Here is a 16,867-nt window from a genome sequence, read left to right on the forward strand (position 1 = left end):
AGAACAATCACAAGTAAATAATTGAAACTTTTATCAAAAACCTCCCAAAAAACAAAAGTCCAGGACTAGATGTCTTCTCTGGTGAATTCTACTAAACATTCAAAGATTTAAAACATATGCTTCTCAAACTATTCTGAAATTTTGAAGAGGATGAGACACTTCCTAACTCATTTTATGAGGCCAACATTACCCTGATACAAAAAACAGACAAGGACAACACAAAAAAGGAAAATTACAGGGCAATATCACTGATGAACATAGATGCAAAAATCCTCAACAAAATATTGGCAAATCGAAAAAAACAATACATTAAAAAGATCACACACCATGATCAAGTGGGATTACTCCAGGATGCAGGGATGGTTCAATATCTGCAAATCAACCAATGTGATACACCACATTACCAAAATGAAGAATAAAAATCACATGATAATCTCAATAGACACAAAGAAAACATTTGACAAGATTCAACATCAATTTATGATAAAATCTCTAAATAAAATGGGTATAAATGAAAAGTACCTCAACACAATAAAGGCCACATAGGACAAACACACAGCCAACATCATACTCAATGGTGAAAAACAGAAAGATATTCCTCTGAAAACAGGAAAAAGACAAGGGTGTGCACTCTCACCACTCTTATTCAACATAGTACTAGAAGTTTTAGCCAGAGCAATTAGGCAAGAAAAAGAAATAAAAGGGATTCAAATTGGGAAGGAAAAAGTACAACTGTCACTATTTGAAGATGACATGATTCTATATAGAGAAAACCCTAAATAATCCATCAAAAAACTATTAGAAATAATCAATGAATATAGTAAAGTTGCAGGATACAAAATTAACCTACAAAAATCAGTTGCATTTCTATATACTAACAATGACCTAGCAGAAAGAGAAATCAAGAATGCAATCCTGTTTGCAATTACAACATAAAGAATAAAATATCTAGGAATAAACTTAACCAAGGAGGTTAAAGACTTATACACTGAAAAGTATAAGACATTGAGAGAAATCTAAGAACACATAAATAAATGGAAAGATATTCCGAGCTCATGGATTGGAAGAATAAACATAATGTCCATATTACCCAAAGCAATCTACAGATTCAATGCAATTCCTATCAAAATCCCAAGTACAAGACTAAATGGTAAATATATGTTAGAGTGATGGGTAATTTTATGTATCAGTTTGGCAGGGCCAGGGGATGCCCAGATATCTGGTTAAACACTGTTTCTGGGTGTGTATGTAAAAGTGTTTCCAGAAGAGATTAGCATTTGAATTGGTGAACTGAGTAAAGCAGATGGCCCTCCCCAATGTGGGTGGGCATCATCCAATCCATTGAGGGCCTGAATAGAACAAAAAGGCAGAGGAAGGTTGAATTAGCTCTCCCTGCCTGATTGCTTGAGCTGTGACATTGATCTCCTGCCCTTAGCACTCTTAAGTCTCATGCAGTTAAACTTGGACTGAAATTTACACTAACGGCTTTCCTGGGTCCCCAGCTTGCAGACAACAGGTCATAGGACTTCTCAGCCTCCATAAATGCATGAGCCAATTCCTTATAATAAATATCATTATTTATCCAATAGGATATATATATATATCCTATTGGTCTGTGTCTCTGGAGAACACTGACTAATACAGAGTTTGGTACCAAAAGTGATCCTAGAAAAACAGAATTTTAAGGATGAGTTTTCTGAATTGGTTCTGAAGGTTCTGGATTTGGCTTCCTAATCTAATTAGATTTAAAGATGCTAATGACTCTATTTCCAGTAGTAAAAAGAGTGCTGATAGTCCATGGTGTGATCTGGCAATAGAGATATGCAAAATATCTACATTGGATACTCCCAATTAACCATTTACAAGAGGCAAGGAGCTGGAAGGAATATTTTTGGAAAAGATAAGCGTAGTGTAAGTGATTGACATTAAGCTTTTGATTGCCAAGGCATCCATTTCAAAGACATCCATCTCAAATAAACATATTGCCAATTGTATGACACAGCTACGAGTAAAACAACTAGATAAGAAACTAGACTGCCTCACTCATGATTTTCCTCTCTTAGCAAGTGCTGAGTAACCTAGATAACTGACTGATTGAGTGACCCTGCTTTTCCCTTCCTGTGTCCTAATTTCTGCTCTTATATTTAAAATTTACCAAGAGAGAATGAACCAATGAAACCCTAGGCACCCCACCCTCAGACCCAGTAAAGGCAGAGCACCAGGTCCACACTCTGTCTTTACTCACAACCTCACTGTGTGGACCTTGGGCCTGCCTGTACCCTTTAGGACCTGTGAGTAATAAATCTTTTTTTCAAAGTTCTCTGATGGTTGTTGGTGAGGTGTGTCTTGCAGTCATAATAAGAACCACAAGGGCTCGTCTGGCCACAACATTGGCTCTGGTCACAGAAATATCTGTGGGGGCTCACCACAAGTAATATGGGCCCCAGTGAGTGCATCAGGCATTCCTAGCCAATAGCATCATTATTGACAGGATGAGACTGACATAAAACACTAACAAATACAATAAGTTTGGCTGGTTACTCCTAACGTTGCTGGACAAAGTGGTAAAAGAAAAGGATAAGCTCGGAGATTTAAATTCCCTTCTCAAGTGCACATGGAACATTCTCCAGGATAGATCACATTTTAGGTCACAAACCAAGTTTTAAAGCTTTTAGGAAGATTGAAATCACTAAGTGTCTTTTCTGACCACAATGGAATGGAACTAGAAATCAATAGCAAAAGGAAAACTGGAAAATTCACAAATACGTGGAAATTAAATAACATACTCTTGAACAACAAATGGGTTAAAGAAGAAATCATAAGGGATATTAGAAAATATCTTGAGACAAATGAAAATTAAAACACAACATACCAAATCTCATGGGATGTGGCAAAAGCAGTACTAAGAGGGAAGTTTACAGTAGTTGGCACCTATACTAAAAAAGAAGAAAGTTCTCAAATCAACATCCTAATTTACACTTCAAGGAAATAGAAAAAGAAGAACAAACTAAGTCCAAAGTTAGCAGAAGAAAGGAAATAATAAAGTTTAGAACAGAAATAAATGAAATCAAGAATAGATAAAAATAGAAAAATATCAATGAAACTAAGAATTGTGTTTTTTAAAAAGTCAACAAAATTAAGGGGGTAGAAGGAAAGGGAAGAAACTATACTACAAACACATGCATACATTTATGGTGGTAGTTAAATGTGTATTAAATTTATCAAACTCATTGGACATTCTAAAAGGGTGAATTTATTTTTTCTTCTGTGAGGAAGACCGGCCCTGAGCTAACATCTGCCAATCCTCCTCTTTTTGCTGAGGAAGACTGGCCCTGGGCTAACATCCATGCCCGTCTTCCTCCACTTTATATGGGACGCCGCCACAGCATGGCTTAACAAGCGGTGCGTCGGTGCGCACCCAGGATCTGAACTGGTGAACCCTGGGCTGCTGCAGCAGAGCCCACACACACTTAACTGCTTGCACCACCAGGCCAGCCCCCAAAGGGTGAATTTTATTTGTGTAAGGTATACTTTGATAAAGTTGATTTTATAAAAGGCCCAAAAACCAGTTCTTTTAAAAGACTAGTAAAATTGACAAACCTCTGGAAACACAATCAAGAGAAAAAAGGGTACAAATAATCAATTCCAGGAATGAAAAAGAGGACATAACTACAGATAAAACAGGGATTTTAAAGAAAATAAAAATATTTGAACAATTTATTGGCAAAAAAGGTAAGTTTTTAGAAAAACTTAACTCTAAAATTCTCAAGAAAATCGGAATAGCCCCTAAAACCAATCAAAATACACACTACACACATAATAATCCGACTTCACAAGGTGAATGTGACTACATATTCAAGGAATACAAACTCTTCTGGGGTGAGAAAAAGTCATTAAATCCCAGGATTGGGATATCCTAGGATTTCCCCTGGGTAAATCCCAGGAAGGCAAGAATTCTTTTACATTAGAAAATCTATCAATTTAATTTACCACATTAAGAGATTAAGAAAACCATATGATCATCTCAAAAGATGCAGATTTTACTACTGTTCAAGAAAGCTTACTTAAAAAAAAAGAGAAAAAGGCACATTCCATTATATTCATTGTCATTTTTATTGGGCTACACCGTCATAAAGCATACACGATGGACAGGTCATATAAACGACTATATCAACAATAACTAATGGTTGTATAGCACTTGATAGCTTACAAGTCACTTTGCACCAATTATGTACCTAATATAGCCACTCTCAAGTAGATATTACATTTTAAAAAATATATAAATGAGGAAACAGATTTAAAAGAATGAAGTAATTTGTCCCAAATCCCAATTATTTTAATTCTTTATTTTATTGGTACTCTATGATATCATGTGTTATGTATCAAATTCAAATGAATAGATATCTACATATAGATAATACATAATGGAAAAAACCCCCAAAATTCTGAATCCAATTCTCCAGTGGTTCTCACCTGCTCTTGGAATAAAAATACAAATAAAAATGTTTAAATTAACCCCATAGTTTATACTCTTAGTCATATCTATCTTTCCTTCTCAAGTCCGAAATCTACAATTAAACACTGGTGTTTCCCCAACTTAAAAACTATAGCTTGTGCAAAGCTAGATGAAGCTTGCAGCCTTGTAGTTTCTACCTACCAAGTTGGCAGCTTATCTTGGTGGAACAAGTGAGCATTCCTCTTGATACTTAATCCTAACTGGTTACAAATGACTTATGCCTGCCACAAACCTTTGACACAACTTGACATGCCATTTCAGTGTCAAGTGGAAGTATGTCATGGGAAAGATGGGGTAGCACTTTTCCCTATCGCTGTCTCTCTAAATACAGCTAGAAGCCCTAGACATTATATATAAAACAACATAAGATTCTGAAAGGTAGAGAGAATATAGCCTGGCTGGGGACCTCTGGACCTGAAGATCCACATAGCACAGAGTTCCTTGGGTTTTCCTTTTGCCTCATCTACTCCAAACTGGTTCTGAAAAAGCCAGCAACCCAGAAACACCAGTGGGTACAGACAAAAAAGAAGGCCTAAGAAAATTCTGCTCTGTCTAGCCAAAGGACTCAGAGAGGGGCAGCCTTGCAAGACAGAAAACTTTTAGACAGTAATCGCCCTACTCCAGCCAAAGGCCATGGGAAAAAAACTGTGGCACCAACCACACTAACAAAGGCCGAGTGGGGAGCCTACACTTCCACCATCACCAGGCTGTAACAAGGATCCCCAATGCCCCACCCCACCCCAGAGTGGTGTCAGAGAAGGTCAAGTGGGAGAGAGGATTTTCAAACCTGACCACTCCCCCATCCCACTCCAGTATGTCATTGGAGACCACATGGGGAGACTAGGCCTCCAACTCTACCCAGAGACAAGACATCTCTCCCCCTTCTTACTGGTTTTGTCAGTAGAGGCCTACTAGAGAGTTAGGACTTTCACCAATGATCAATAGTAATGAAGTTACTCCCCACCCCACTCCACGGTATCAGTAGAGGCCTAGTATCAGCAGTATTGAGGACCCCTGCTGCAGGTGTCAATAGAAGCCAGTGATGAACCTGGACTTCCAACACCAACTTACAGTAATAAGGCAGTGTCCCCCAAACCCTTTCTCTACCAGAGCAGAATCAGAGGAGGCCTGCCCAAACAGAAGCTTTAAACAGGATACAGAGTCTCATAACATAAAACTTAAAATGTCCATATTTCAATTGAAAATCACTCAACACACAAAGAACCAGGAAAATCTCAACTTGAATGAGAAGATAAACCAGAGATGCCAACACTGAGATGACACAGATGTTAGAATTACCTGACAAGGCTTTTAAAACAGCCATCATAAAAATGCCTCAATGAGCAATTATAAACATGCTTGACATAAATTTAAAAAACAGAAAGTCTAGCAAAGAAATAGAATACATAATCAAATGGAACTGTAAAATACAATAACTGAAATAAAATCCAATGATGGGCTCAACAGCAGAATGGATGGAGGAAAGAATCAGTGAACTTGAAGACAGAACAATAGAAAAAACCCAATCTGAACAACAGAGAGAAATTGGCTATGGACTGAATTGCATCCCCCCTCCAAATTCATATGTTGAAGCCCTAATCCCCAATGTGACTGTATTTGGAAATAGGGCTTTTAGAAGGTAATTAAGGTTAAATGAGGTCATATGTATGGGGTCCTAATCTGATAGGATTGGTAGCCTTATAAGAAAAGAAAATTCTCTCTATATAAATGCATCCTCCCAGAAGGGCTGTGAGGACACAGTAAGTAGGTGGCCATCTGCAAGCCAGAAAGAAAGCTCTTACTAGAAACCAAATTAGCTAATAACCTGATCTTGGCCTTCACAGCCTCTAGAACTGTGAGAAATAAATTTCTGTTGTTTGAGCCACCCAGTCTATGGTATTTTGTTGTGGCACCCCAAACAGATTTTGGTGCCTAGAAGTGGGGTGCTTCTCTAACAAATACCCTTTGGAACTGGGTAATGGAAAGAGGTTGGACGAGTTTAGAGGTACATGCTAGAAATACAGAAGTGAAAGGCCATTCTGGTTAGGTCTCAGACAGAAATGAGGAACACATTATTGGAAACTGGAAGAAAGAAGATTCTTGATGTAAAGTGGCAAAGAACTTGGCTAAGCTATGTTTTGGTGTTTTGTGGCAAGTAGAACTTATGAGCAATGAAACTGGATATTCAACAGAGGAGATCTCCAAGCAAAGTATTGAAGGTGCAGCTTGGGTCCTGCTTACTGCTTATAGCAAAATGTGAGTGGAGAGAGATGAACTGAAGGAAGTGTTAAGCAAAAAGGAACTAGAACTTGGAGATTTCTAAAATTCTTGCAAATTTTCCCAGATTGCAAAAATATGAGAAAGCTTAATCTGAAGAGAACATTAAGGGTGTGGTTGAACAACCATTTGACAAAGAGATCATGAATGAGACTGGTAGACTTAATCAGCCATCTCAGTAGAAGTCAGGAATAAAAATGGGATTTTTAGCAGAAACACTGCCAGCTGGGACTAAAGGGGAAAGAAAAACTAGACGAATAACGGAAGGCTATGGGACTTCTTAAATCCTACAGGACCAGACAATGGAGCTATTCAGCTGCAAATGTGCCCTATGCTTCAAGAAAAGGGAAGAATGACTGTTGATTCAAAGATCAAGTTGCCTTTTCAGTTTCAAAGGGTGGGGACACCCCTTACGTTTCAACAGTCCAGACAGTCTCCAACCAATGCTTTAGAGGCAGGGCTGCCCAGCAGACCCTTGGTGGCAGGACTGCTGCACCAGTGGGTCTGGAAGGTGAGATCACTGCCTCAGTGGGTCTTGAAGGTGGGGCATCAAGCCAAAGAGGATTATCTTCAAGGTGTAAGATCTCATGGAGTTTGCCTCGCTACATTTTGGACTTGCTTGGGACCCATCATCCCTTCCTTTTTCCCTATTTCTTTTTAGAATGAGAATATCTACACTACGCCTGTCTTACGATCCTATTTTGGAAGCACATAGCTTACCTGGTTTCACAGATTCACAGCTGGACAAGAATTTTGCCTCACGATGAATTATATCTCAAGTCTCACCCATATCTGATTTATGTGATATTTAGATGAGACTTTGAACTTTAGACTTTAAAGTTGATACCGGAATGGGTTAAGACTTTTGGGGTTGTTGGGATGGCATGAACGTATTTTGCATGTGACAAAAACATGAATGGGGGGGGGGATGCCAGGGACAGAATACCGTGAACTGAATTATGTTCCCCCAAATTCATATGTTGAAGTGCTAACTCTCAATGTGACTGTATTTGGAGATACGGGCTTTGGGAGGTAATTAACGTTAAATGAGGTCATACACCTGGGAGCCTAATTGGATAGGACTTGTGGCCTTATAAGAAAAGGAAGAGAAAGTGAGTGAGCTCTCTTCCCACATGCATGCACCAAGGAAAGGCCACTTGAGGACACAGCAAGAATGCGGCCTTCTGCAAGCCAGGAAAAGAACCCTCACAAGAGACCAAAGTCAACACCTTGATCTTGGACTTCCCAGCCTCCAGAACTGTACAAAATTAATTTCTGCTGTTTGAGCCACCCAGTCTATGGTATTTTGTTATGGCGGACTAAGAAAAAATATATCAGGAACAAAAAAAAAAAAAAAAAAAGAACAGAGCCTCAGGACCCTGTGGGACTGCAATCAAAGATCTAACATTTGTGTCATCAGAGTCCTGGAAGGAGAGAAGGGGTAGGGAGTGGGGGCTGAAAATGTATTCAAAGAAATGATGGCTGAAAATTCCCAAAGTTTGGCAAAAGACATAAACCTACAGATCCAAGAGTTCAGAAAACAGGATAATCTCAAAGAAATCCACACCAAGACATCACAGTCAAACTTGTGAAAACTAAAAACACAGTACTCAAAATATTTGCAATAATAACCTTCAAAGTTTCAATGAAAAAAATATATACACAAAGACGTCATCTGATCCTATCCAAGAGGAAAATGGTGAAAGGTAAGAATTTCACAGTCTTCAAGTTTTTCACAATCTAATATGCAGTGTCGGTTCAGGTCTACAACTAAATTTTACTATGGTATGAAAAAGCCTAAGGTACAAACTACATACAACTGAGGTAAATCTTTATAAATAAGCACCTTCTCAGGTAACTCAGATAGCTTAAAACTGACTGAAAACATCAAAGGTCCCTTCTGTACTCTCCCTTTCTAGGCTGTCAGTCTTGGCCCTTACAGTTAACATGATTCTTAGTAGGCAACGTCTCAGTAAGCAAGGTCTAAAAGACAAACAGTGCAGAAGCAGACTGCCAGGCCAATATTCCTTGGCTTCAGGGTGGAAACTTTGCAACTGACCAACTAACAAGTCTGACAAATATTTTTCCTGGTTGTGAGTACTCACTTGAGTAGTTATCTCAATCAACATTCCTTGAGTTCATTCTCCCAGCTCTTTTTCTCTATCCTTTCCATCTATCTCCTAAATGTCCTTGTACTTAAGACCAAGGACAACTTCCCTTCCAGCACCACTCCCAACCCTGGACAAACTCACTGTGAATTTTCAATCTCTTGATTTCTACCCCTGCAATTTCCCTAAAAGTAGCACTTATTCTTTAAAACTTCACCCCTTTAGCATTATGAGACCACCTAGCCCAGCAAAGACATCCTCTTTCCATCTCGGCATACCCTATTTCTCTCTCAAGGATTTGGTAGCTTACATATACATTAGGGTGTTAGAAATAATTTTCTTCTTTCCCCAGGGAAATTCACAATGTCCTCCATTAGGACATTTTAAAAAATGTAAAACTCCTCTTTCGTATTCTAAGTAAGCTATGTCCCATATCAATGATTTCTCAATTAATATCTTTTTTGTAACACAGTCTTAAATTCCTTTGTAGCCCTCACAGCATGTATAGTAATTGTTCAATAAATATGCTCTGAATGTACTACATTTATATAGTTTTTATCCAGTATGAATTCTCTTTTGCTGGCCAAAGGCTGAACGCTCACTAAAGGATTTTCCATATTCCCTGGTTTTCCCTCCAGCATGAGTTTTCTGATGTTGGGAAAGGGATGAACTCTGGCTGAAAGCTTTTCCACATTCCTTACATTTATAGGGTTTTTCTCCAGTGTGAGTTTTCTGATGCTTTGTAAGAGATGAGCTCTGGCTGAATGCTTTCCCACAATCCTTACACTTGTAAGGTTTCTCTCCAGTGTGTGTTCTCTGATGACGAATAAGGGCTGAGCGGTCACTGAAGGCTTTGGCACAATCATTGCATTTATAGGGTTTCTCCCCAGTATGAGTTCTCTGGTGTTGAGTGAGGGCTGAACAGTAGCCAAAGGCTTTCCCACATTCATTACACTCATAAGGCCTCTCCCCAGTATGAGTTCTCTGGTGCTGAATAAGGCCTGATCGATCACTGAAGGCTTTTCCACATTCATTACACTTATATGGTTTCTCTCCAGTGTGAATGACCTGATGCTGGGTAAGGAACGTGCTTTGGCTGAAGGCCTTCCCACATTCATTACACTCATAAGGTTTCTCTCCAGTATGAATCCGCTGATGTTGAGTGAGATACGAACTCTGATTAAAGGCCTTCCCACATTCATTGCATTCATAGGGTTTCTCTCCAGTATGAATTATATGATGCCGAATAAGGGCTGAGCGGTGACTGAAGGCTTTCCCACATTCATGACATTCATAGGGTTTCTCTCCAGTATGAATTCTCTGGTGTAGAGTAAGGTGTATGCTCTGGCTAAAGGCTTTACCACATTCATTACATTCGTAAGGTTTTTCTCCTGTGTGAATTCTCTGATGCAAGACAAAAGCTGAGTAGTAACTAAAGGCTTTCTCACACTCATTACACTTCCAAGGCTTCTTTGCTGCACAAATCTTCTCATGCCTCGTTAGATCTGAATTCTGTTTTAAGTTCTTTTTAAATGACTCACGATTATATAGTCTGTCTCCTTGTTGCTGAACATGTAATGACCTCCAATTAAAATTTCTTCCAGATTCATCACACTGGTAACCTCTCTCCCCAGAAGACTTCTTCTGAGTGACAACCTCTTGTTTTAAATGTTTCTCATGGTTTTCCCACTGACTCTCTAAAGAATCTTCACATTCACTGGAAGTCTCCTTTGGAAATCTTGCTATTAACACCCCAGGGGCTGATTCTTCTTCAGAAATGCCCTGCTCTGGAGTTAGCTCCTTGCTTCCTGGTCTTGTCTCCCTGTCTGAAAAAAACAAAAATACACACATATCATTTCCTACGTGGAGAGGAAAATAAGTGCTGTGGTAGGAAAACAACAAAACAAACAAACAAACAGCCTGGCTTGGAACCTTGCACCAAAGCAAATTATTAACAAACATTAAAATGTTGATTTCATTTCACCTTATTTGGGAAAAAGAATTGGTCTGAAAAGGGTGGAAAGTATTTGCTTTCTAAAAAATAAAATTATGAATTTATAACAGATCATCATCCACAGAGCTGGAGTGTGGCCTGGGAGAAAGGAACGTCACTTCCACTTTCCATGGCTCTAGGGAAATCTGGAGAGGCTCCTCCACAAGCATTTCAAAGAGGGTCCTCCCATTGCCCATCTGGGTTTTATGTTCATTGTTACCGACAGTCACTCACCTGGACTAGTTGCTTTTGAGACTTCTCTCTCTGGCTCCTCCCCACACTCCAACTGACAGATTACATCAGGCTTGGAAATTGGAAGCCCTGTTCACGGGGAAAGAAAAAAGAGTCTGGGAAAGAGCTCACTCTTAACTCTTTGTCATTGGGGAAGACAATATAAGAGACAGAGAGGTTGGTTCTGGATTTCTCCCTCAGTAGTGCTCAGAAGGCAGGAAGATTGATATGAGGTCTCTTTGAATTTGGAATAATTGAGTCACTTGTTTTTACCTCTCTCCATTAAAAGAATAAGCACCCATTTCTTAAGAGGTGTTTTCACTAGAATTTGTCTCAACATCCTTGGTCAATGAGTAGAGAAGAAGGATGCTATTGTCTGGGTGAATACAATAAAAAGGTGTCTATTTCTAACTTTAGGAGTGTTAAAACTATATCTAGAAACAAACAGCAGAAATTGTCTGTCTCACGCCTTTTGGAGATGAAGAATCTTTGAATCTAAGAACCTCAGAGCTCCTAGGAACTGAAGAAGCAAAGGTATCATGATGGGTAAATTCACAGGGGGAGGGGGAGACATCCTTACCCAGCAACACTAGATTCCTATGCTTCTCAGGCACATCTCCTTGAGGAGGGTTCAGTTGCCCCCACGGGGTGAGAGCCTCAGCCATATCCCTGATCATCAACGACTCCTGAAAAAACAAACACATCTGTGCTCAGCAAGGGACCTCCTTCAAGAGGCTTCTGAGAAGGACTCAAACTGACAGCATAGGAGATGGAAGACAGGAAGGACAGGAAGGTTAGATAAAATGACCTCTAACATCCCTTCCAAGACTAAGATTCTCTGGTGTATTTGTAGCCACAGACTCATTCCTTGCCTCTATGTATCAGAACTGCATGTTACTTACAAGTAGGAAGGAAAGCACCTTCAGTGTAAAGTCTGAAGGTACCAAGTTATTAGTTTATGTATCAATAAACTAAATTATAAGGGGTGACTGGGCACACATGTATGGCGATGGATGGTAACTAATCTTTGGGTGTTGAACATGACGTAGTTTACACAGAAATTGAAATATAATGATGTACACCTGAAATTTATATAACGTTATAAACCATATATACCTCAACAAAAAAATGAAAAAAAAAAAGATCAATGCAATTAAATAAAAACCCTATAGTCTTTTGTGTGTGTGTGTATGTGAGGAAGATCAGCCCTGAACTAACATCTATTGCCAATCCTCCTCCTTTTTTCTCCCCCTTTTTCTCCCCAAATCTCCCCAGTAGATAGTTGTATGTCATAGCTGCACATCCTTCTAGTTGCTGTATGTGGGACACCGCCTCAGCATGGCCAGACAAGCGGTGGGTTGGTGCACACCCGGGATCCGAACCCAGGTCACCAGTAGTGGAGCGTGTGCACTTAACCGCTAAGCCACAGGGCCGGCCCCAAAACCCTACAGTCTTAATAACAAAAATAAAATAAGTTATAGAAATCTTTCCTATTTAGACATGGGAAAGTGAAGAAAATATAATTATGAATTAAGTATTTTCTTTATGGTACAGTTTTAAAATATAAGAGATTCAAGAAATATGAAATATTTTCCTCTGAGAATAAAATTAGCCCAATATATATTTAAAATTAAGAAGTTTGCTACACATGTCACAGAATATAGATTTATTTGTAAAACAGTATCTCGTGCCCAAATTATTATGAAAATTTCCAAAGCGTTTTTGCCCTTTCTCGTAACAGCCCTGATCCGTCCGGCCCCTGCACCTACTCTCTACCCCATCAAACACTCCTCCTCCCACATTCTCTGTGCTCCAGTTGGAGGACGTCTTTCAGCTTTCTCAAAACGTGTGTCACATTCCCTTTTGCCCCTTTTCACATGCAGCTTCCTGCTCCTGAATGTTCTCCCCCACCTCATCCTTTCAGGTATTTTAATCCCACTCACACTTCAGATCACAGCTCAGATGTTACCTCCTCAAGGAAGCCTTCCTTGACTCTCTGGGTTGCAGCCCCATGGTCCTTCCCTTCTCCTGGGTTATTCACACATTGAGGAGACTTTGTGATTAATGTCTGTCTGTCCCATTAGACGGTAAGCTCCAGGAGAGCAGAGGCCAGGTCTGTTTTTGCTCAGTGAAGCAGCCCTAGTACCTGGCCCAGAGCGGGCAGACTGTAAATACTTGTCAGATAGTTGAATGAAGGAAGGAACACTTGAACAAGAATTACCAGAAACAACTTTAAATGGGGAGTTCTATAAAATGTGCATGAAAACATGTGGGGAGGGGAAAAGAAGTGTATCAAACATTGAAAACATCGCAGGGGTATTTAGTCCAGCTTAACCTTAATCTAGATGATGGGCACAAAGTTTAGACTGTCTACTAAAATGTGGGGCAAGGGAGCAGGGCAGGTAACGCTCCTTTGAATCTGTTTACTGCTGATAAGACAAATGTCTAATTAAACTTTTATAATTTTACAAAAAAATTTCTATACAACTTCAATTTAAATGAGACACATTACACAGACCAGTTCCTGGGATGCTAGCAAGTGCACCAATCTTCTCCCTTTTTGAACCACCACTTTTGCCGTAGCCCCCTAAACATACACATGAATATAATGGTTAATTTTGTTTATATTCAGCATTCTAATGTTTATGACATAGCCCTCCAAAAACAATTGGTGAAACAATTCACATAATGAAATAAAGTTAAAAGAACTACCTACTTTGAAAATCCCCTGCTGCAAATAATTTAACTCTTTATTCTAATACTTGAAGTATGAAATCACTACCCTTTTTATTTCAGTTTATGGTCCGTTAAGGTCATATGAGTGATCCATGTGCCTTAGGAGGGATCAACACAAGCAATATCATTTGTATAGTCTTCTTTCTTTACAAACAATGCTCACAGTAACAGATTAACTGGCAGTTCCTTTCAGACACTAGTTCCCTGAGAAAACTTCAGCACTCAAACTCGTTTATGCAGCTGCCGTTCAGTGCGCATGTGCTGGGGCTGGAAGGCAGAGGTGGACCAATCAGACACTGTCCAGCAGATGCTACTGACTCTCTCTCCCCTCTGAAAGAGATCTACAAATTCAGACCAGCATCAGTACTGGCATCTTCTCCCAGTGTTTTACATGGATCATCAGTTCCTATGTGCTGTGAGGCCAGGTCTGAAGTTGACAAGTAGCCCCGGTGCTGTTACTACGGGGTCTGCCATTCTCCCAGTGTCCTAGGCCAGATCCTACAGAAGCATCTTGACTAATCTCTCTCCAATCAGTCATGGCATGTTGCATCTCGCTGGGCCTCTCAAAACCCTCATGGGGCCTTATATGCCTTTGGAATAAGACCCACTGTAGATTTTCCTGTGGTCTGGCTACAACATACCTGGGTTTCGCTCACCACACTCCAGCTCACTCCACAGTAACACACATACCCCTTGAAGACCTCAACCTCTCTCATCACTTGGAGACACTCTTGCCAAAGCTGTTCTCTCTCTTGGAGTATTTCTGTATTCTATTCTCAAACTACTTACTTTGTCTTGTTTTTCAAAGTGCAGCTTTTATCCCAATATTTTTCCCCCAAATACTCTAGAGGATGGAAAACCTCTTCTGAGGCCTTTTATGACTTGTCTGTACCAGTCACTTCTGCATTTAGAAATATATACATTTCTTCTTGCTGTTTAACTACGTTACTTATCTGTATCTTATCTCCTTAGTAAACTTCATGAGGCAGGGACAACTGGCTTTCATCACTTTGCATCTCACCATGAGGTCAATGACAGTACAGAGGAGCTAGTAAGCATGCATCGAGCACTAAGTGGATAGAGAAGTAATGCCAGGAGGGAAAGTCCTACACAAGTGAGGAGCATGTACTGTCAGGTTCATCATTCATCATTTTATCAAGATAAACCCAGTGATCTAGGAATCAGGGCTGAGTAATTCCCTAACAATGGAAGAAACCATATTTATATTCTGAGAACAGAAGGAAAATAGAAGAAGAAATCTAAACCCACCTGGGATGCAATGGTCAGCAGCACAGTGGTCATGCCATTTGCTTTTGGGTTTCCAGCACCAAGAAGGTCTGAGTCCTCAGAAAGTGACCCTAGAAGTGGAGCTAGAAGCCATGACGATTACTCTTGCCTTGCAGTAAACTCGCAGAAGCTGTCATACATGCTACTTGTCACCTAAGAAGAGTCAATACAGGGAACCAAGGGACAATCCCACAACATCCCTGAATCAAGACAGCCATGACCATTGCTGCCTCAGGTTCCTCCTATGCTCCTCTGCGCTTAACTCCAGTAAACTCTGCTATGAGAATCTGGACACATAAATTAAACACATATTTCTATCTCTCATCTGCTGAGTGACAGCCAAAATAACACTCAAAGTCTCTGCATGTCAATCGGTGCCTCACTTAATGATTCATCCCTGTTCTATCCCAGGCTCATGATGAACCAACACTAAATTTTTTTGAACACTGTCTTCAGATAGAATACTGGCTTTCTTAGAAAAGCGATGGGTCTTGTGGGAAAAAGTCCAGGATTCTAAATAAATCCTGTGACTTCTCAAAACCTCACTTCCCCCACCTGCCAAATGGGTATCCTACCGCTTTATGGGGTTCCTGTAGGGACAAAAGGAAGTTAACATCAAAAGCCACACTGTCAGATCTGTCGACTTGGGGGGCAGAGGAGGCGCACATCATCCTAAAGACCAGCAGGGCAATGCAGGGAGTGAGCTCTCCTTCAAAATCCCAACGTGTGACCAACTAGCAGGAAAGGGCTCTCTCACAAAGACGTGATGCTTCTCCTTCCCGAGGCTGCTCCAGCCAGAGGGCAGCCTTTCCCCTCTTTCTCTCCAGCAGGCACCGCGGCCGCATCCCTCCGAAATTCTCACCTCTGCTCCCCGGCTCCATGCGACTCCCTCCCCGGCCCGCGCAGGTGACCTCCACCGCAGGAGGAGGGCGCGGTGAACCCGCGAGGGGCGCGGGGGGTGGGTCCACTGCTTTCGTCCACCCAGAGGCCGGGAACGCGCGCGCGCGCGACCCTCGCTGGGCAGCCTGCGCCCCCCACACAGAGACACTCCCGCCGCCCTCCTTCCGGCCACTCAGACTTAGAAGGACACTCGCTCAGCCCTCTTCGACCCCAGGCCCGCCGGACACGGAGGAAGCCCGGCCGGTTGACAAAGGCACCTAGGAGCCCGCCGGGCCCAGTCGCGCCGGCCCGAACTCTACGCTGAACTACAACTCCCAGAATCCTCCGCGGGGCGCGGCTCGCGTCACCAGACGCCGCTTCTCAGAGGACTCCGCGGGGCGCTGGCCGGGGGTCTTCCGCCCTCGGGCCGTGACTCCCGCGACGGCGGGTATCGGTACTGGGTCTCCAAGGGCGTTCGGCCCTTCGGAAAGCTCCTTCCTGGACACCTGAAGGGCCGGCCTCTCCTGGATGCCGACTCTGGACTCCGGCCCCGGAAGATGTACTCGGCTTCACCAAACCCCACCTCACGTGGGACATTCACTCCCCTGCAGCTGCAGCGGGCGGAGGGCGGCGCCCCCAGCCGGCGGGACCGCTCCGTGGCTGCTGTACTGCCTTCGGAGGGGAGGCACCACGTCCCCAAGGATGCTTACCCCACCGCCATCGCTTCCCCTCTGCTGCGCTGCCGTACAAGGAAAAATGGAATCTCAGAGTCGCGGAAATCGCCTCAACCCAGAAACAGATCCCCAGGAAGTTGTTAGTTTATAACTGGTACCGCTGACC

The 16,867-nt window shown here is 41.5% G+C and overlaps 1 protein-coding gene across 2 annotated transcripts; it reads right to left on the minus strand.

Annotated features, from left to right (window-relative positions):
• Positions 1 to 8,550: 8,550 nt before the first annotated feature.
• On the minus strand, positions 8,551 to 16,600 carry ZNF892 (zinc finger protein 892). Of its 2 annotated transcripts, none has more exons than XM_058534569.1 (5): positions 16,011 to 16,584; positions 15,131 to 15,219; positions 11,706 to 11,811; positions 11,129 to 11,215; positions 8,551 to 10,727 (listed from the first exon to the last, which is right to left on the minus strand). In XM_058534569.1, the coding sequence occupies exons 1-5, from the start codon at positions 16,027 to 16,029 to the stop codon at positions 9,457 to 9,459; spliced, it is 1,572 nt and encodes a 523-aa protein (XP_058390552.1). In that variant the 5' UTR covers positions 16,030 to 16,584; the 3' UTR covers positions 8,551 to 9,456. The 2 variants fall into 2 exon arrangements, with proteins under 2 accessions (XP_058390552.1, XP_058390553.1); XM_058534570.1 differs by having other exon boundaries at positions 10,683 to 10,723; positions 16,011 to 16,600.
• Positions 16,601 to 16,867: the final 267 nt, after the last annotated feature.

This window comes from Diceros bicornis, chromosome 40, assembly GCF_020826845.1.
Source record: "Diceros bicornis minor isolate mBicDic1 chromosome 40, mDicBic1.mat.cur, whole genome shotgun sequence".
Classification (NCBI taxonomy): Eukaryota; Metazoa; Chordata; class Mammalia; order Perissodactyla; family Rhinocerotidae; genus Diceros; species Diceros bicornis.